Source organism: Barbus barbus (genome assembly GCF_936440315.1).
Source record: "Barbus barbus genome assembly, chromosome: 7".
Classification (NCBI taxonomy): domain Eukaryota; kingdom Metazoa; phylum Chordata; class Actinopteri; order Cypriniformes; family Cyprinidae; genus Barbus; species Barbus barbus.
In genome coordinates, this window is record NC_136735.1 from 2,241,764 (window position 1) to 2,263,198 (window position 21,435).

General features: G+C 35.7%; 1 protein-coding gene across 1 annotated transcript; it reads left to right on the forward strand.

The window, feature by feature from the left end:
- The first annotated feature begins 11,387 nt into the window (after positions 1–11,387).
- LOC306872902 (deoxynucleoside triphosphate triphosphohydrolase SAMHD1-like) lies at positions 11,388–20,559 on the forward strand. The gene is made up of 15 exons (XM_079421819.1): positions 11,388–11,562; positions 12,216–12,310; positions 12,729–12,889; positions 13,058–13,173; positions 15,427–15,498; positions 15,633–15,664; positions 15,770–15,913; positions 16,001–16,101; positions 16,856–16,964; positions 17,234–17,325; positions 19,099–19,211; positions 19,329–19,465; positions 19,550–19,642; positions 19,718–19,822; positions 20,032–20,559. Exons 1-15 carry the CDS (start codon positions 11,478–11,480, stop codon positions 20,194–20,196), a joined length of 1,620 nt encoding a protein of 539 aa, XP_079277945.1. The 5' UTR covers positions 11,388–11,477; the 3' UTR covers positions 20,197–20,559.
- The last annotated feature ends 876 nt before the right edge of the window (positions 20,560–21,435 follow it).

The following is a 21,435-nucleotide window of genomic DNA, read 5'->3' on the forward strand; positions in this document are numbered from 1 at the left end:
ATATTTAAACATTAACATTAATGCACAGTCATTATTTAATTAGTCACTTAATTATCTCGTTAACTTGAACTCTTTGAGGACTTTGAGGACTTGACTTGAGACTTGCTTGTGACTTGAAAGGAATGACTTGGTTCCTCCTCTGGTGAAATAAGCTGCTGAGTTCATGGGTGGAATAAACATATGGCAGGACTTTTACTTTCTGACCCCTGGACTATCCACCTCTGTTTAAAATTAAATGTCCGTATATGTAAAATACATATTTAACTCAAATACAGATTGAGCTGTAGATTCAATAAATATGATTAAAAAAAAAGAGTGAATAAAAATATGTGATGTTTCCTGTAACAGAAAGTGACACAGCGGCCGTGTTCACACAAATTCATGACAACTGCATTTAGATCTGGAAGGAAACACAATGAGTCTCTATTGAAATGATGCCTGATGTAACATTAATCTCAGCAGCATTCATGAAGCAGTTACCATGGGTGAGGTTATTGAATCACAAAGAGTTCAGCTGTATGAAACCGGTCATCCCTGCACATTATCAACAAGTATTGACAAGGCATGTGTATTATAATTACAGAGAGCATTATAGGTGTAAAACAAAGGTAAAGATCACAATGGAAACAAACACAGATCAGCTGTTCATCTCGACAGGCAGCACTACCTGTTCTTCACACATGTAACAGAACCTGTTTCCCTATCAACCTTTAATTTCTGCAAACCACTTGATGTGTTTTTTTTGTTTATGTGAGCAATAACACACCTTTCCACACCTTACAGTTGAACCTGCTCAGCTGTGTATTACTAACAAGAAATACCTGACAAATCAGACCAAAAAAACCCCCCAAAAGGCAATAATGTAAACAACATATAAGACATGTTTCTAAGGTCGTCACTGAATTATTTAAAGCAGAGAAGAGATTGGAGCAGATGCGTAACGTGAGAGAGACTATGGAGGTTAAATTTGTCCAGCAGCTTACATTTATATTTGCATGTAAAATCATTTCCATTAAGCAACACCAATGCAAACACCGGTCATTCATCCGACATTTGATTAATAAATTAAATATTTGCTTTGCACGCATCCACCATGTCCTTGTTCTCTCTCTTTCAGATCTGAACACTCAACAGCAATCAATACACCCCCCCCCCATATCTTATATAAAGGTGTGTGATATTCTAGTAGATATGTCCTATAATCAAACTTCTCTGGCAATAAGTCATATAATAAATAAACTCCTCTAATGAATAACTAATCTAATAAAATACAAGAACAGTTTACAATATAGAAGAGAACAAGAACAGAATAGTCAACTGAAACATCTACTTGTTAAAAAAGCAAAGTAAATATAAACTTTAAAATATAAACTACTGTACACTGTAAAAAAAAAAAATATTATTTTGTAATTAGTTCCACAGAATTTCTGTCTTCAAAGTGTTATCTGAATTGTTATTTTTTAGTTGGCTCAACCTTTACTGAAATAGTTGTATAGTCCATTCAACTAAAATGTTTTAATTGGTCAAACATTTACAATGCTTTTTTGTTTGTTTGTATGTTTTGATTGTCACCGTTGTTGTGATTAATGTGTAAAATCTTGAGTATTTACTCAAAATATCTATTTTATGTGCGTTTTGTCTATCTTCAGAATACATGATCATTTTAATGCTTTTGGTCCCTCAGCTTCACAAGATTGGTGGCTATAAATGCCAAATATAAATCAAACCTAAAAACACAACATTAGGTGGCACTTGTTCATTACTAATACACAATCATCATTTAATTAGTCACTTAATTATCTCATTAACCTTAGCTCTTTGAGGACTTGGGATTTGACTTGAGACTTGCTTGTGACTTGAAAGTAATGTCTTGGTTCCTCCTCTGGTGAAATCAGCTGCTGAGTTCATGGGTGGAATAAATATATGGCAGGACTTTTACTTTCTGACCCCTGGACCTTACACCTCTGGCTTTAAAACGCTGAACACTTTTCATTATTCTTATGAATATTTACACAAAAGAAGCCAAGCCCTGTGTGTTTAATCTGTCTCAGCTGAATGTTTACTGAGGTGTTGGTCTTTCTTGTTCTGAAGTATAATATCTCCATTTGGTCTTTGATCAGTGAAACACATCCAACCAAAGATCATCAATTCATGTTAGATTATTACAAAAACTCCAGAGAAAAAGACAAATGAACAAACAAAAGAATGAATAGCTAATAACAGGATCAGTGTTGAGTGATGAGGTTGATGTATGTGTGTATGTGTAAGATTTGTCATGACTTCACTGCTGAATTATATCACATGTATCTTCATACAAACGTTCATACAAAAGCACCAAATCCTCATTGCTCTCTGATAATATTATCAGAATTGTTTATAAATCATGATCCCCAAATCAACATATTTAACATGTATTTTTACAATCAAGATTACAGGACTGTAGATTTCATGCCATTGCATCTATATACACCTAACTAAAGGTATAGGCAACACGATTTGAATGTATTAAAGGAGGTCATATGATGCGATTTCAAGTTTTCTTTCTCTTTGGAGTGTTACAAGCTGTTTCTGAATAGATGAGATCCCTGAAGTTGCAAAGACTAAAGTCTCAAAACCAAAGAGATATTCTTTATAAAAGTTACGATTCGTCCATGCCCCCCTAAAACGGCTCGTTCAAACACGCCCCACATGTCTACGTCACGATGTGGAAATATTTGCGTAACACCGCTCAAATGTTCAAGCAAAGAAAGAAGGCCTGGTTTCAGTAACTGCTGTAGTGTTGAAGCATCCGTGTCAGGGAGATGCTGTGTTTCTAGACCAAAGCAAAAAGTACTTTATTTGGCCTTCTGAAAATAAATGCATTTAGGAAAGATTCAGATTACTTCCAACAGAACAGCACGACCCAGATGTTATTACAACGCATTTTATGGACAACCGTTTCGTGAACCAAGAAGAGCAGGTAATTCTGACTTTATGACAATCTGGCGATTCTGAATCAGTGACTGTAAGTAAGTTTTGTTATTAGTTTAAGCATTTGCTGTTGATTGTTCAAATGGGAAGTTTTGTGCGTCGTGTGTGTGTGTGCGTACGCACGTGTGTGTGTTTGTGTGTGAGACACAAGGTTACAGCACGTTAGCTATATTAATCGTGGCTTGTGTGCAAACACATACGAGCTTCATCACTGTGTCTATCACGCGACTCTGTTCCCCTCTCGGGTTTGAACTGATGGTAAAACTAAGGACATTATGTACTGTTTTTACATTTATTTTGAAAGATGAAGCTCCCGATTAAGGAAAGGGGCGTTACATTTCCGACGAGTGCTTGTGGTGTTCGGCCAATCACAATGCACTGTGCCAGTTGGCCAATCAGAGCAGACTGTGCTTGTTGGAAGCACAGTTGGCTTTGTAGAAAAAAATGCGTTTGAGAGAGGTGGGGCAGAGAGGAACTACAAGAAAGTACAGTATTTGAAAAAAAAATTGTTTTTTGAATATTAAAGCATATCAACATATTCTGTTACACCAAATACACAAAATAATGATCTTTAAAAAAGCATCATGACCCCTTTTAAAAAAAAAAAAAAATATATATATATATATTATACTGACCATTTTACGCAAATCTATGTTTTAGTTATAATCTATAATATATGTTATATATAAACAGCCTTCAGGGAGAACACTGTTTAAAAAAAAAAGTTGACCTAACTCAAAAAATAAGGCAACCTATTGCTGTCAACTTAAGTTAACTCAACTAGCAACCAACAACTTAACTTTCATCTAATGAATAGATGTCAGACTACTGAGTGCTAAAACATCTGTCAGATTAACCAAAGACATTTAGCAGACCTCTTTCTTCTAGATTTTTGTTTTTCAAAGCCTTTTACATTAATACGGATAAGACTTGCCTCGTAAATGTTAAAGCCAACAATTATGCTGATAGAAATATATTAAATAAGTGGTATTGAGAAGCACATATACAGTACCTCAGCACACAAATCTCAATGGTGATAACCATGGTGACAAATATTAAATCAGTAAAAATATGAACTTTGATCCACATGACAGCTAACTGACAGTGACAACAGCAGCATAAATTAAGCCAATGCAATTTAAAACAATGATAATATTTTAATAATAATTAACATAAAATGTTTTCAAGCTGCAATGCATGCTGGGAACTTGTGCAGTATTGTTCAATGTAAAACAGTTTGTTCAGATGACTCGATTTGAAAAGTTAGGAGAACATTTGGATATGTTGTGAACAAATACTTGAGTATCTAAGTAAGGTAAACAAAACAACTTTTGCTAACGACATGTTTAGAGTATTTTTGCTCAGATCACACCAAAAATTAAACTGACTGCTCCTACTAAAAATTATTTGTTCAGGCTACTTTTTTACATTGGTTAGTATAACTTTTCGAAAGTTTTTTTACAGTGACTACAAGATTTATAGTATTCCATAAACTGACCAAATTAAATGGCTTATTTAGTGAGTTTACAAGTGCATGTGTGCCATTTAAGACCACCTGTGTTCCTGCTTTATAATGTTAATGTAAACTATTAGAAATAAAATGTAACAAAAAACTAAAATTTTATATTATTATTATTATTATAGTTTTTGATTAATCAGCCTAGAAAACACTGAATAGAATTAAAGGCAGACCTATTAATAGGCAAAACAAAGTATTGTGTATTATAATTAGAGAGAGCATTATTGGCATAAAACAAAGTTAAAGATCACAATGGAAAGCAAACACAGATCAGCTGTTCATCTGGACAAGCAGCACTGCCTGTTCTTCACACATGTAACAGAACCTGTTCATCTGTCAATCTTTAATTCCTGCAAACCACAGAATGGTTTTGTTTATGTGAGCAATAACACACCTTACAGCTGAACCTGCTCAGCTGTGTATTTCACATGGGCGTTTTATGTTTTTCAGGATACCGTTTACACTCATTTGTGTCACTCATTAGCAGGGGCGTAGCCATCATTTCAAAAGTGTGTGTGTGTGTGGGGGGGGGGGGGGGGGGGGGGGGGTCTAGTGTTATACCTGTTTTTTTTTTTTTCAGTTAACCCTTGTCTAATTGACAGGTTTTATTTTTAATCATACCTTTTTGCTTAATTTGATTTATGATTATATTATTATATATGATTATAAAACAGAAGGGAAGAAAGAGAGAAAAAATAAAACGAAAGAAAGAAAGAAAGAAAGAAAGAAAGAAAGAAAGAAAGAAAGAAAGAAAGAAAGAAAGAAAGAAAGAAAGAAAGAGAAAGAGAACAGCTTGTCACTGGGACAGTACCCTTAAAAGGACATCTTTGTACCTGATTTACCCCAAAAAGTGTCATAGTTGTACATTATGGTACATATTGGTACTCTAAGGTACTAATGTGCACCTTTTTGAGTATAAGTTACACAGATGTCCTTATAAGGGTACTATTGTTTACATATTTTAGATTGTATTTTGTGTATGTTTTGGACAAACTGTTTGGAAAGTCTTTTATATTAACTGACCATCACTTTCACTAAAATCAGTGCAACATCCATTTAATGAGAGATTAGACACACATTGAGTCTATGTTCACTCTCAATGAGATCAGTTCACTAATAGATGACTGTCATTATAAATAGAAAGCAATCTACTACTGATCATTTTCTCTGGGCTTTTGAATCATAACAAATACATTCAAAAAACACATAGTTACAACAGGTAGAGGGGAAAAAAAAAACAAGACTGACACAAATGTCAAGAGCTCAACTAAAGCTGACACTGATCTCAAACATGGTTACTTCAAATGAAACACTAAATCAACATCTAAACCTTAGTTAAAGCTCTATAAGATCTTCTGTAGATGTCTCAGTCTGGTTATTAATAAGTGGAGCTGGTGATGTGGTTTATGGGGTTGTTTAATCAGATTTTGAGAGATTTAATGCATTTTATTTCAAGGCGATGGTGTTTCTCTTTTCTTCAGTGATTCTGTTTGTTAACAGCAGGTGTTAAACAGCAAGTGTTAAAACTTGCAGTTAAGTAATTAAGTGATTAATTAAGTGCTGTTTGAGTATTAGTGATGAACACCTGCTGTTAACAAACAGAATCGCTGAAGAAAAGAGAAACACAAGAACAACTAACTGAAATAAAATACATTAAATCTCAAGATCTGATTAAACAACCCCACAAACAGCATCACCAGCTCCACGTATTAATAACCAGACTGAGACATCTACAGAAGATCTTATTGAGAATTAACTAAGGTTTAGATGTTGATTTATTTTCATTTGAAGTAACCATGCTAGAGATCAGTGTCTGCTTTAGTTGGGCTCTTGACCCTTGAATTTATTTTTCTGTGCTTTTTCTCTGTTCTAAGCAAGTGTTCCTTGAGCATGTTTGTTACAATTCAAATGCCCTGAAAAAGGTCAGTAGTTGGTTGCTATATATTTATAGCGGCAGTCATATGTTAGTGAACTGATCTTAATGAGTGGACACAGAGTTATTGTGTGTCTATTCTTTGATTAAATGGGTTCCATATTGATTATAGTGAAAGTGATTCTGCGACAGTCAGTTAATATAAAGGTATGTAAAGTATATATAGTTTCCAAACAGTTTGTCCACAAAAAAGTTTTCCTCTATGGTAGTAATTCGATTCACACAGACATCAAGAACCAGCATAACCCCAGCAATGGTGACCATTAAAAAATAAAAATAAAATAATAATCATGTTGCAGTGCATGCTGGGTACTAGCATAGGACAAAACTCATCAATGGCTCCCAGCATGCATTGCTGCATGATTTTTTTATTTTTTTAATGGTCACCATTGTTGAGGTTCACAAACTGATTCTTGATGTCTGTGTGAGTCTGATTGCTAACATGTAGGAAGACTTAATGTAGACAAACTGTTAGGTAAGTCCTTCATGTTAACTAGAGATGGAAAGTCCTGCCATATGTTTATTCCACACATGAACACAGCAGTTGGTTTCACCAGAGGAGGAACCAAGACATTTGTTTCAAGACGCAAGTCAAGTCAAATCCCAAGTCCTCAATGAGTTAAAGATAATGAGATAATTAAGTGACCAATTAAATTATGATTGTGCATTAGTGATGAGCACTGGAAAGCAAACACAGATCAGCTGTTCATCTGGACAAGCAGCACTACCTGTTCTTCACACATGTAACAGAACCTGTTCATCTGTCAATCTTTAATTCCTGCAAACCACAGAATGTTTTTGTTTATGTGAGCAATAAAACACCTTTCCACACCTTACAGTTGAACCTGCTCAGCTGTGTATTTCACAGGGCGTTTTATGTGTTTTCAGGGTACCGGTTGCATTTACTGAAAAGACACACCTGCGAAATCAGACAAATCATGGCACTCATTAGCAGGGGCGTAGCCATCGTTTCATCTGTTTTTTTTTTTTCAGTTAACCCTTGTCTAATTGACACGTTTTATTTTTCATCATACCATTTTGCTCAATATGCTTTATGATTATATTATTATATATGATTATAAAACAGAAGCGAGGAAAGAGAGAAAAAAGAAAGAGAAAGAAAGAAAGAAAGAGAACAGCTTGTCACTGGGACAGTATCCTTAAAAGGACATCTTTGTACCTGATTTACCCCAAAAAGTTTCATAGTTGTACATTACGGTACATATTGGTACTCTAAGGTACTAATGTGCACCTTTTTGAGTAGAAGTTACAAAGATTTCCTTATAAGATTTCCTTATAAGATTTCCAGTTAGTTGTTGTTCTTGTGTTTCTCTTTTCTTCAGTGATTCTGGTTATTAACAGCAGGTGTTCATCACTAATGCTCAATCAGCACTTAATTAATCACTTAATTACTTAGTGAACTCAGCTGAAATAAGTTCAGAGTACTCATAATTGTTAGTTATAAAAACTGAAATGGTTTAAGGCAATACGTTTTCTCAAATGGTTAGAGTTACCGTAACTTGTTAGGTTTTGCAGAGTATGAACTGCTGAGCAATCATTTCCATATTTATTTAGTCAATTTTGTAACTGTGGATGTGACACACAGCAACACTGTTTAGACGGGACTGTGTCATTGTGCGTCAGAGCCAGGTTTTTAATCTTCGAAGACTGCTGAAGCGTCTTTCAGCCGCTGCTGAAGAAGCAAGGAAAACGAGGAGCGACCTCACAAGTGTTTTCACTTGGTCAAAGAGTTGACGGACATCCGGCAACATGTTCTGAAGAATATTTGCAGCCTCAGTAGTTGACTGATAGTTATACTTGGACTTAAACATTACTAACTGCACCCTCAGTGAAGTCCTGAGCAATTCTGGATACTGTTCCAATAGACCACCATCAGATTCTCCAGTCAATAGTACCTTTTCAACAGCACTGATCGTAAGCAGACCCTCTTGCTCAAATCTTTCTTGAAACTGCACATTAACAACATCAAGGACCTTGAGATATTCTGTCCTGAAGTATTCTGCAGAAGAAGTAGGTACATGTGCTGAACCCTGACCAGACAGGCGTTTCGGAGGGTTTCGAACATGGGGCATTTCAACTGGAGACAGATTTAGGGAGTTACACATTTGTGTTGCTTTGTCGTAGACACTTTGGAATGCATCCTCTGTTCTCTTTTTTGCAGTTGTGTCCTTCACACAGTTGACAGCAGCTAGCATTCCATCTACTGTCTGACTGTGGCTCTGAAGAGAAGCATTGAGACACTCAAGCTCTTCTGTGACTTCTAAGGCCAATAATCTTAGGCAGACTGATTCCTGTTCCTTTCCAAGTGAAACACTGCCTTTTTGAAATCTATCAAACAAACCATTTGCCCTGCAAGCTGACTCTGAATGACCATGTGCCATTTCCTCCAGAGCAAGTAACATTGGCTCATACTGTTTTAGCACAGCATGAATGGCAGAGGTGCGCCCTGTCCATCTTGTAGGACACAAAGGTCTGATGACTGTAATAGATCCCCTCTTTGACTTTGAAATATCCTGGAAAATTGACTTCATTTTCACAGACTGGCGAAACACTCCCACTTCATGAACCCACTGCAAAGAGTCACGGATAACAGGAGATGCTGTGCAAGCATGCTGTGTAATTAAATGTACAAAGTGTGGACCACAGTGGATATATAATGCAAGTGGCTGACTCTCTTTGATGATGGCCTGTGCCCCTGAATATTTTCCTGCCATATTCGCAGCACCATCATAAGCCTGCCCTCTCAGCCCAGTGATGGATAAGTTAAGATGGAGCAGTACATCCTTCAGAACCTTTGCCAGTTTCTCTCTGACTTCATACAGGCCAACAAATTCCTCATGGACTATTAAATCCTGATCAACATATCTTAGGCAGACTGATTCCTGTTCCTTTTCTGATAAATCTTGGGTACCATCCATGATGGCACACAACTGCAAGTTCAGAAGTGAATAGATTTTTTCTGCAATTCCACAAATTATAGAATTACTGAATAAATTGAGGATTTCATTCTGAATTTGTGGTCAAGTATAATCAGTTTTGAAGGGACAACCATTTGCTCATGCTAGGGTCATCTTCTGACTTATGTTTTAGAAGCTGATTAAAGTTTCATCATCATTGTGGCCTCTAAACGATAAACCTTGTCTTGCCAGAAACTGTACAGCGCTGATTATCTTTAACAAGCATTTCCTTGCCTGCTCTTGCTGGGATGCCAGTACATTGGACATTTGAATATCTATTGGTCTTGATTCATAGATGTGTGTTGTTATGGCTGTCTTGTGACATTCTGATCCAGCATGTAATGTAAACCTCTCTCTGTCCTTCTTCCAGTTCTTAAAGCCAGAGATGATAAAGGTGGTTTGGCAAGTTCTGGTATTTTGTTTTTAAAGGCTTTGTGGCAGTAGAAGCACAATGCTCCATCAATACCAGGCTCAAAATGTAGCCAAGCAAATTCTTGGTACCAGTGAGCCTGAAATTTTAGAGTTCTGTCCCGAAGCACTTACACACAATAGTCTTAGGATCTGGCTGGTGGGGTTTTAATGAAGTAGAATACCTGCCTACTACTTCAGCAGTCAACCCTATGCCTGATGCTCCCTGTTCTGTCTGTAAAAAGTACAAATTAGTCTGATTAGTGTATGTTAAAAGGTATAAGAAATATCTTATCATAGACAATGCTGTAAATAATCTTTACCTCTGAAGCCTCACTGAAACTTCTCTGAATTCTCTGAATTCAGCTCTGAATTCACTTCTGCCTCTGTCTACAGCAAATAAAGCAGTGTTCGAAACATGTACATACAGGGAACAGTGACATACAGAAGAAAATAACACATTAAGTACACTGCTGGACAATAACCAATCATTTGTATCCTAAATATTTTTTTAACGCTTTAGAAAGATAAACACATATTCACTATTAACTATGACTTTTGCCTCAATAAACTCTTCATTTACTGCTTATTAATAGCTTGTAAGGTAGTCGTTGTAGTTGTTAAGTTTAGGATTATGGGATGCAGAATATGATCATGAAGAATACAGAATTAATATGTGCTTAAGTACTAATAAACAACCAATATGCAAGCTAATAATTACCTACTGTAGTTAAAAATGATAGCTGAGAAGTTGTTCATCATACTGTTTTTTTATTTTTCTATATTTGACTAATTATGTGTTTTCTATAATTGGTCCATATATAATCCTACAAACACTTGTGTATTAATAGATGTCATACAATGTAAAAACAGCCAGGTGTAAAAAGCCACTCTATCAGTTGTTCTCAGCTGTGAAGTGTGTTTTTCTTGTGTGTCGTCCTGATTCTGCTAACAAACCTAGGCTGACTGTTTCTTGGTCATTCTTGACAACACATAAAAACGTCAAATTAGTGCAATAATGACAGAGCCCCCCTAAATGAAGATCGGTCCTATATCAGATCGTCAGTGCTATACTTGATTGAAATACATCATGTAGAATTGGCAGAGTGTCACAATGCTGCAAACGCTGTAAAATCTCAGTTCAACATTATCTTTATTCTTATTTGAAGGGTTCTGATAACATACATACGTGTTAAAATAAAAGACGTTACAAAAGAGTTACGGAAAAATACACTGAAAATAAATAAGTGCATGTGTGTCCAGGCAGCTTTTTATTTCTCCATATAATGAACATCAAAACTTGCTAATTATTCATAAATAACATTGGGGCAGTACATTTTACATTTTAATATTTGCATTATATTTGCTAAACAGGCTCACCTATCAAACCTATCATTGTAAGACAAATAAATATAAAAGAACTATATAGAAAATATTATTCCACATGTAGCTCCATAATTTTAATTATTGTATGCTGCAGTCCAACTAATGTGTCTCATGCCAGTGAACAAGCTAAACATTTGTTTGAGACACACCCTCATAACGACTTTCCAAAACATGTTTCCCAGTCAGCTGAGCTGCTGATCTATGAAATCTGTAAGCAGTTCTACAGATCTTCATTGCCTCATCAGAGTTTTTAACAACCCACATAGAGAAGACAAAAGAGAAGATGCCTCGCTCTGAACAAACCAAAACTCTCTCTGACCACAGGAAAAATCTCCAGGATCTAAAAAAGTCCTATGAAGCAAGTGAAGGTAAGGGAAGACATGTGATGTGTGTGAATGTAAATGTAATGTGCATTTGAGAGCAATTTCCAACTGTTACTTACAAAAGTGTGATTTATAAACTAGGAAATAAAGTTCAAGTCTAAGACATTTAATTAAAACATACAAAGTTATTTGTTTCTTTGTACAGCGACTTGTCTTGACTTGAGATGACATGAAAACTGAAAATTATAAAACGTCCTTTCCAAGAAGCCGGGTTAAAAGGGCAAGTGGAAACAAATCAGGGGTCTACACGATAGTTAGACTAACAGTGTTTCTGTTTTCAGAAACTACAAGGAATTAGATTTGTTAAAATGAAGCATTATATTAGTCTTTCAACCCCTTTCATCACAATACCTGTCATGAAAGTAAATATGATAGCTTTATCAAGGATATAAAGCAAGCCTATTGTATTCAACCAGAAAAATCCACCCACAGGAACTACGTCAGAGGGACATAACCGAAATTTAATCAAAGTTAAATTAACACAAATATAAACTGCACTTTTCTGTAATATCTTGCCCCATACATACTCACTGTGAATGCATTTCTGAAATGTTTGTTTGTGTTCAAAAACTAAGAAAACAGAAATTGTTTAAAATATATACTTAACACTGATTATATAAAATGTTATGCCTTTCCAGAACCTGAGAAGCAACAATTATGGGGGGTTATTAGAAATGAATTGCAGGACATCCTGAAAAAACACTCCTTAGACTTCTCAAAAGAACAAATGAAGGTAAACAAACTACTTGTGTGGCATTTCTAATCATAGTATAATTTTATGTTTCACTTCCACAAAGAAACATACAAGTCTATGGTGTTGTGGATTGTGGGTTGTAATTCTCCACCATAATGTCAGCACATGTCCATGTGTAAAAGTTCCTTCCATTTCTTAGACATAAGGTGGAATAATTCCAAATGGAGGAAGCATGGAGAAAATGTGTTGCTCCAAAAACAGAACTTTTCCAAGCAAACTCAAAACAGAGTTATGTTCCTAAATGAACCAAAACAATCAATTAATCAATTGGAATCGGTTGAGTGAATGATTCAATGAATCACTCATAACCCAGCTAACAGGGAACATTCTCAGAACTTTGTTCATTGAAAGGCATTTCATATTAGTGTGATAAACTGGTTGTTTTTTTATCCTATAGATCTTCAATGACCCCATTCATGGTCACATTGCGCTGCACCCGCTTCTGGTGAAGATCATTGACACTCCTCAGTTTCAGAGACTGAGACACATTAAACAGTTAGGAGGAACATATCTGGTGTATCCGGGCGCTTCTCACAATCGCTTTGAACACTCCATTGGGTGAGATTGGATTAAACTTTCATTATTAAGTTAATAATGTAAGATTAAGAAATTTAGGCTAATAATAATAAAAGCATGATTAGTGATCATATAATATGCAACTAAACAAAATAGCTCGTCTTTTTTCATAGATTCAGCATTTTTGATTATGAAAATCTTGCATTGTAGAGTAGCATATTTAGCAGGACGTCTGGTGAAGGTTCTTCATGACAATCAGCCGGAGCTCAAAATTACCAAACAGGATTTCCTGTGTGTTCAGATCGCTGGCCTGTGTCATGACTTGGGTGAGGAGCACTAATGCTTTTTATTTATATTTAAGTATTTATATTGGAATCTTCATCTACATGGTGTTTGGTTGTACACTAATTATATTACATGCCACTGCCTCCACTGTCGTTATGCTTTTTTATTTTTTGTTTAATATAAATAAAAATAATTTAGTTCAGATGGAAAACATACCCTACACTAAACTGAAAGCGTCTGCTCTGATCAATACAGCCAGGGTTGCCAGGTCTGCGTGACCAGTCAAAAACAGCAATGACCATATCCCACATGTCAAAACTCAAAATATGTCGTTTCCATACCTAAAATGCATATTTTACAGTCACTGTTGGGCACATTGATCATAAACACAGCTAAGGCTTCCTACTAGGCCTTTCTTCGCAAAACTTAACATTTAGTGCAGTTCACATCAGGGCCGCTGCTGGCCAAATGGGTGCCCTAAGCAAAATTGTATTGTTGTGCCCCTCCCCCAAATATTATGGAAGTAAAAAATAAATAAATAAATACTATAGGGGTCAAAATAGAACTTTGATAAAATATAAAAGTAATTAAATTGTATTATTTACAAATTACAATTGTAGCTCTAGACAGTCACCACCTGTGGCTATAATTATATTAATACAGTTGTCTGATTTATTTTATCGTTTCAGACAAGCATTCAGAAATGTTTTGATGTCCACATGTTTTTGTTGAAGAATTTATAGAGGCTGTGGCATTTCAAACGCAAAAAGTTGGCCAAAAATTAAAGATTAGGTGAATATTTAAATTAAATGTTTGGTCAATATTAAATAACAGTTTGATTGTCTAATGTATATTGATTGTATAACAACAGCAATTACCAGGCATTTTGCACCCTTTGCAGGCATTTGTAATAATAATTTTTCTGGCGGATCACAATTGTTTCTTCACCCCATCAAGGACATGCCAAAAACTAAAATTCCAGTCCCCATGTTTGAGGCTTTCCCAACCCTTCCACTCACAGCAGGGCAGGGCTTAATTTGTGCACCTGATCCAGCACCTCCGAAATCCGATCCGGCACCTCATTTTGAGGGATCCCCGTCCTCACACGCCAATGAAAGACGTTTGTGCTGACCTATAATGTGCATAATATGAAAAATCCTCTATAATGACCGCGCTTGCCATAGCCTATACACATGTTTTCTTTCTCAGCTGTTCACATTTACTTAAGAAAAAAAACTGGATACTGGCCAGGGCGGCCGTTTTTGCGTAATTTTGTGTGTATTTGGCCACTTAAAATCAACAACAAACTACGAAAAATAACTCAATATGATACTCGCTAGGCGGCTTTGGGTGTGACTGTGAGCGCTCAGCCTTGAAACAGCCTCTGGAGCCTCCAGTACCTATTGGCTTAAAAAGACGTGCAAATTACACATTTTTGTGACGATGCAACAATGACCCGATTAAGTAAGAGACAATTTTGACGTCTGTCCTGAAATGGGAGCGCAAGCCAAAAAAAACATTTAAATATGTAATTTCGATGATCAAAGATGAGTTTTAAGGAATAAAAATGTTTGACTACAGGGGGACTTTAACACATATTTGTTAGGGTAACCATACGTGCCATTTTTTAATTTCTATATTGCCTAAAATATCTAGGTTTTGGCTTTGTTTGCGTGTGCAGACTGATCGGTGTATGACATCAAAGTACCAAACAGACGGTTCCTTATGCTTTCAAAATGCTCTCGAGGTACTTTGATGTCAAACACTGATCAGTCTGAGCTGCGCTGCTTTTAAGCCGAACACACCTAACATGTACGCATAATTGCATCGCTTTGACCGTAGATCCCACCTTCTCTCACACACACCATGATTGATCCATTATGTGCAATGCTTGCATGTTATTGATCAAACTACTTTTCAATCATTAGTTTCAGCAAGCATGAAAACAGGAAAACAAAGAAAAAAAATCTAGCAAGGACGTGTCCGGGACAAATTGCACGTATGGTCACCCTATATGTGTTAAACAGTTTATCTTGAGAAAGTCACTGTCTACCAATTGTTTTTTATTTATGCAGATCCACAAAAGGGAAGCCCAAAAATGAAATCCTGTTTTACTTACAAATATAAAAAAACAAGAAGATACTACTGGTTTAAAACTATAGTTATAACTTTGAGTTATGTACATGTACAAAAAATTCATTATTTATCATTTTCTATGCGAGTTTATAACGCGATGCAATTAAGGATACAAGGCAGAACAAAATGAAGTAAAAAATGTATCTTTATTTTTTTAGGTCATGGTCCATTTTCTCATGTATTTGATGGTCTGGTTATTCCTGAAGCCAAAAAAATGAAGAAATTAGGAAGTAAGTGCCTCTGTGAACTTAAATGCAATCAGAAAAGATGTGGTCATGCATGATTCTTTATCATATTATTATTAGATTTGTTAATGTACAAAATATGATTTACAAACCAGCTGAGAATTTATTCTTTTTCTTAGGCCTGCCTGATGACATCCCTGAAAAGTGGAAGGTGAGCTTGAACACATTGCTCATGCATCCTGTGCAATTAGAAATGGGTTTGTAACTTTGTACTATATGCATTTATGATTTTTATCATTCTTTCTCTTTACTGCAGCATGAGCAGATGTCAGTTCAGATGTTCAGTGACACTGTGAAGAGTTTACAGGCTGAGAATGAAGATGTGTTGAAAGAACATGGACTGGATGATAAAGACGTTACCTTCATTAAAGAGTTAATCGAAGGGGCAAACACTTCAGAGGTACACACTCCAGCTGTGCTGAATTAAACTGAATTAATTTACTGCCTTTAGTAAAAAGGTTGAACTAAAACAGACTTTTCTGTTCAGTGGTCATACAAGGGCAGAGATGAAGACAAATCCTTCCTGTATGAGATTGTGGCAAATAAACAGAACGGCATCGATGTGGACAAATGGGACTATTTTGCACGGTAAATATTAGTCGACATTTTGATTGGCCGATGGCGGCAAAACACTCTCAAATCACTAATAATGAGCCTTGAGCTATGACATCACAAATACAAGACAATTGCACACTTCCAAAAATAAAAAATAAAATAAAAGACAACAGTAAGAAGATTTACACCGTAAAAAATTTCAAGCTGTTTCAATTAATTATTATTTTGTAGCTAGTTTCACAGAAATGTTTACGTTCAGTTAATTTCTGACTTCAAAGTGTTATCTGAATTGTTAGTTTTTAGTTGGCTCAACCTTTACTGAACTAGTTTAATAGTCCATTCAACTAAAATGTTTTGGTCAAACATCTAGAAGACAACAGCAAGTTATGTCAATTAAAATTTAATCATTTACTCCATGTGTTTTATATGTTACCTCAACTAAGATTTATTATTTGGGCATCATAAGAAATTGTTGGGAAACTACATAAACATACAGTATATTTGTGCAGACTTAATCTAATATGTCTTCTCAACAAAGCCCAAGCAATAAAATTAGTTCAACTTAAATATTTTTGCCCTTCCAACATTTTGTCAATTGGATTTTTTACAGTGTACTGTAATATAATAATATTCGTGATGTAGATATTCACTGCTTTATTTCAACCTTTAGTCACGGTACTTCAGTGTGAAATAAAAGCACCAGAACAAATCCAAACAGAGCCGAGTTTATTTTTTATGTATCATTTATGTATCCATTGTGTTTTCATTTTTAATGTTTATTTGACAGAGACTGTCATCACCTGGGTATTCGAAACAGTTTTGACCATCAGCGTCTGCTGAAGTTTGCTCGAGTCTGTAAAGTGAACGGGAGAAATCACATCTGCTTCAGAGATAAGGTGCCTGATCCAACTCTTCTGTTAGATATACTGTAAAATAAAATGACTTCCAAAGGCACAATATGTTAAACTAAGGGGATAGTTCACCCCAAAATGAAAATCCTGTCATTTAGACAATTTTCAAAATAAATTTTGAAATTTTAAAAATAACCATTTGCTTCTTTAAAAACATCTTAAAAAAAAATAAAAAAAAGACATTTAAAATGGTTGAATTTGAAATTGACATTATGGGAACTGAGGCTCTGACAAACTGTTTGTCTGTCTAAAAGGAGGCTGACAATGTTTATGATATGTTTCGCACCCGATACACCCTCCATCGCCAGGCCTATCAGCACAAGATCTGCAACATCATTGAAGACATGTGAGTTTCTCTGCCTGGATTGAGTGTTATATCTGTGCTGCTGTACACAATTTAACATTGTGCATCACCAGTTCATCACAAATTCAGTGTTGGGCAGTTAAATCCACTCCTTATAGATATACAGGTGCTGGTCATAAAATTAGAATATCATGAAAAAGTTGATTTATTTCAGTAATACCATTCAAAAAGTGAAACTTGTATATTAGATTCATTCATTACACACAGACTGATATATTTCAACTGTTTATTTCCTTTAATTTTGATGATTATAACTGACAACTAATGAAAGTCCCAAATTCAGTATCTCAGAAAATTAGAATATTGTGAAAATATTCAATATTGAAGACACCTGGTGCCACACTCTAATCAGCTAATTAACTCAAAACACCTGCAAAAGCCTTTAAATGGTCTCTCAGTCTAGTTCTGTAGGCTACACAATCATGGGGAAGACTGCTGACTTGACAGTTGTCCATAAGACGACCATTGACACCTTGCACAAGGAGGGCAAGACACAAAAGGTCATTGCTAAAGAGGCTGGCTGTTCACAGAGCTCTGTGTCCAAGCACATCAATAGAGAGGTGAAGGGAAGGACAAGATGTGGTAGAAAAAAGTGTACAAGCAATAGGGATAACCGCACCCTGGAGAGGATTGTGAAACAAACCCCATTCAAAAATGTGGGGGAGATTCACAAAGAGTGGACTGCAGCTGGAGTCAGTGCTTCAAGAACCACCACGCACAGACGTATGCAAGACATGGGTTTCAGCTGTCGCATTCCTTGTGTCAAGCCACTCTTGAACAAGAGACAGCGTCAGAAGCGTCTTGACTGGACTGCTGCTGAGTGGTCCAAAGTTATGTTCTCTGATGAAAGTAAATTTTGCATTTCCTTTGGAAATCAAGGTCCCAGAGTCTGGAGGAAGAGAGGAGAGGCACATAATCCACGTTGCTTTAGGTCCAGTGTAAAGTTTCCACAGTCATTGATGGTTTGGGGTGCCATGTCATCTGCTGGTGTTGGTCCATTGTGTTTTCTGAGGTCCAAGGTCAACGCAGCTGTCTACCAGGAAGTTTTAGAGCACTTCATGCTTCCTGCTGCTGACCAACTTTATGGAGATGCAGATTTAATTTTCCAACAGGACTTGGCACCTGCCCACACTGCCAAAGCTACCAGTACCTGGTTTAAGGACCATGGTATCCCTGTTCTTGATTGGCCAGCAAACTCGCCTGACCTTAACCCCATAGAAAACCTATGGGGTATTGTGAAGAGGAAGATGCAATACGCCAGACCCAACAATTCAGAAGAGCTGAAGGCCACTATCAGAGCAACATGGGCTCTCATAACACCTGAGCAGTGCCACAGACTGATCGACTCCATGCCACGCCGCATTGCTGCAGTAATCCAGGCCAAAGGAGCTCTAACTAAATATTGAGTGCTGTACATGCTCATACATTTCATGTTCATACTTTTCAGTTGGCCAACATTTCTAAAAATGTTTTTGCATTGGTCTTAATTGATATTCTAATTTTCTGAGATACTGAATTTGGGACTTTCATTAGTTGTCAGTTATAATCATCAAAATTAAAGGAAATGAACATTTGAAATATATCAGCCTGTGTGTAATGAATGAATCTAATATACAAGTTTCACTTTTTGAATGGTATTACTGAAATAAATCAACTTTTTCATGATATTCTAATTTTATGACCAGCACCTGTATACCTGTATAATAAAAATAATAATAATAATAATAATAAAATAAAAACATATTTCTATGTTAGGTTTGCAAAAGCACTCTTACTAGCTGATCGTGATCTTCATGAAGGGAAACCTGAAGATATGCTGAAGATTTCTGAAGCCATAAAGACAGCAGACGACTACAGCAAACTCACAGGTCAGCTGAAAGCAAAGGCAAAAGTGTTTTGAGACTCGTGGGTTTGTGTCTCAGGACACACCATATGTGAAATAGTATATTTTAGCTAGGGTAATTGACTCTTCTCTCTTCTGTCAGATGAGATCTTTGAGCAGATCTTGTCCTCCACTGCTGAAAACCTGAAGAAATCCCGAGACATCTTGAACCAGATTGTCAGAAGAAAACTGCCAAAGTTTATTGGAGAAGCCCGTCTGACTGGGAAAAATGTGTCAAAGGTTGGACAGAAGTGAAAAATACACTGGTTTAATGTTTGATTAACCCTCTAAAACTGACAAACCCTCTAAAATCTAAAATTTCAGGAAGAGCTGATGAAAACATGGAAGGCCGCAGTGGAAAAATATAAACCTACAGACCCGACTGTTTCTCTGAAGGCTGAAGATTTACCAGTTTATGTAAGTTACATTCCAAACACTTCACATCTGTTTTGATATCTTCACAAACTAATGATTTCATTTCTTCTTATCCAGGTGGTTGATCTGGATCACGGCATGAAGGACAAAAACCCCATTGAATATGTCTATTTCTACAGCAAGAGGAAGCCCAATGAAGCTTCTGCCATCAAGGATTATCAGGTACCCATGACACTTTAACTCTTTTATTACAGGTCATTGAATAATTTTTCCAAATGGTTGTCATTTATTTCTTAATAATGTGTTTTTGGTAAATGAATTGGGCAGTGGCTTGAGCTTTCTCTTGTTGTGCTCAGTGAAGTTTATATTGTAGCTCATTTACTCCATGATCACGTATCATCAGACAACTGTGATTTGTCTTGTATTGACAGTTATCCAGTTTCCTGCCAAAGAGGTTTAATGAAGAGCTCGTTAGAGTTTACTACAAAATAACTTATGATCAGGCAGCTAAAGATAAGAAGGTGGAGAAGAAGAAGATGGAGGAGGCTGAGAAATGCTTTCAGATGTGGTGTGCTTCCAATTTTGGACTCCCCTAGGCAGCTGAATAATTGACAAAATTATTATATATGACTGTAACACAAAATATTTTACTTGATTTAAAGAAATGTGTAGGACTGATTAATGTGGAGGACAACATATTTTTATTCATTATAGTTGCATATGTATTTTCAACAGAAAGTAGGGATTTAGTAACTGGGAGTAAAGCTTGGGGTTGCATATTTTAGGGATGTAAATTTATCTGGAATATATTTTCTCAATTTTACTGATTTAGTATTCATTTGCACCTGTAATGGAAATGTGTGTGAATTATGAAAACAAATGTATTTTTTAATTTGTTATGCAAACTAACATGTTTGTATCACCATAACACATCGACAATAAAAGTCCATTCTTTTTGTAACAAGCGTGGAGCAATGATTCCTTTTTATTTTGTTCCTGTGTTGATGAAAAAAATATCTTATGGGTTTAATTTAAAACACGTTGGTGAGGTGTGAACTAGTACTGCATGATATACAAGTAAAGGTACTTCAAAGGTATCACACTGCTTTTAAAAACTGCTTTTTACTAGTACCTGTTACGGTCTCTGGTAGATTAAACTCACAGAGAGCAGGGAATCCAAAAGAACAGTCTTTAATATAAATCCACAATTCACAATTCCATCTGAAACGTTATTTATGACACACATTCATACTAGTTAAAATCTACTAACATTTTATTTACTTTATTTATTGTCTATTTACAGACATATCACTCGATACTTACTGATATAAATGTTATAATTAAACTTTATTTGGAGTACTACTCAATATTAAGCCTACAATGTGTTTTAATGTCACTACTGTATGATCTTCGAATAATATTGGTCTTTAAATGCATGATATTTACAGTGTACCTGAATTCAGTATTTAAGTATACTTGCAAAAGTTCCACTTTAGCACAATCAAATATACTTCAGTATATCTTTAGCTAGGCTTCAGCACTACTTTCTTACAATTAAAGTGCATTAAGTACAGATTATTTGATTTCATACATGTCCTCATATGACTAAAAGCATGTTTATTACGCATTTTGGGAGACATAAATGAATAGGGAAATAAATTCTATTTCAATATTCTATGAAATATGATATATTATTATGAAAATCTGGTCAATTATTACTCCCATTATTACACTTTTTTTAATTACATGTTTCCCCAAAAACACATTAATATGCAAATTAGGTTTAGTTTACAGATACATTGTATATAATGAGAAAACCCATTTATGGCCATATT

What these genes read in the sequence shown, in the direction of transcription:
- LOC306872902 (XM_079421819.1), top strand. Translation starts at nt 11,478, where the DNA reads ATGCCTCGCTCTGAACAAACCAAAACTCTCTCTGACCACAGGAAAAAT. An exon ending in GTCCTATGAAGCAAGTGAAG is followed by an intron (nt 11,563 to 12,215) that starts GTAAGGGAAGAC and finishes ATGCCTTTCCAG; the next exon opens with AACCTGAGAAGCAACAATTA. An exon ending in CTGAAGATTTACCAGTTTAT is followed by an intron (nt 19,643 to 19,717) that starts GTAAGTTACATT and finishes CTTCTTATCCAG; the next exon opens with GTGGTTGATCTGGATCACGG.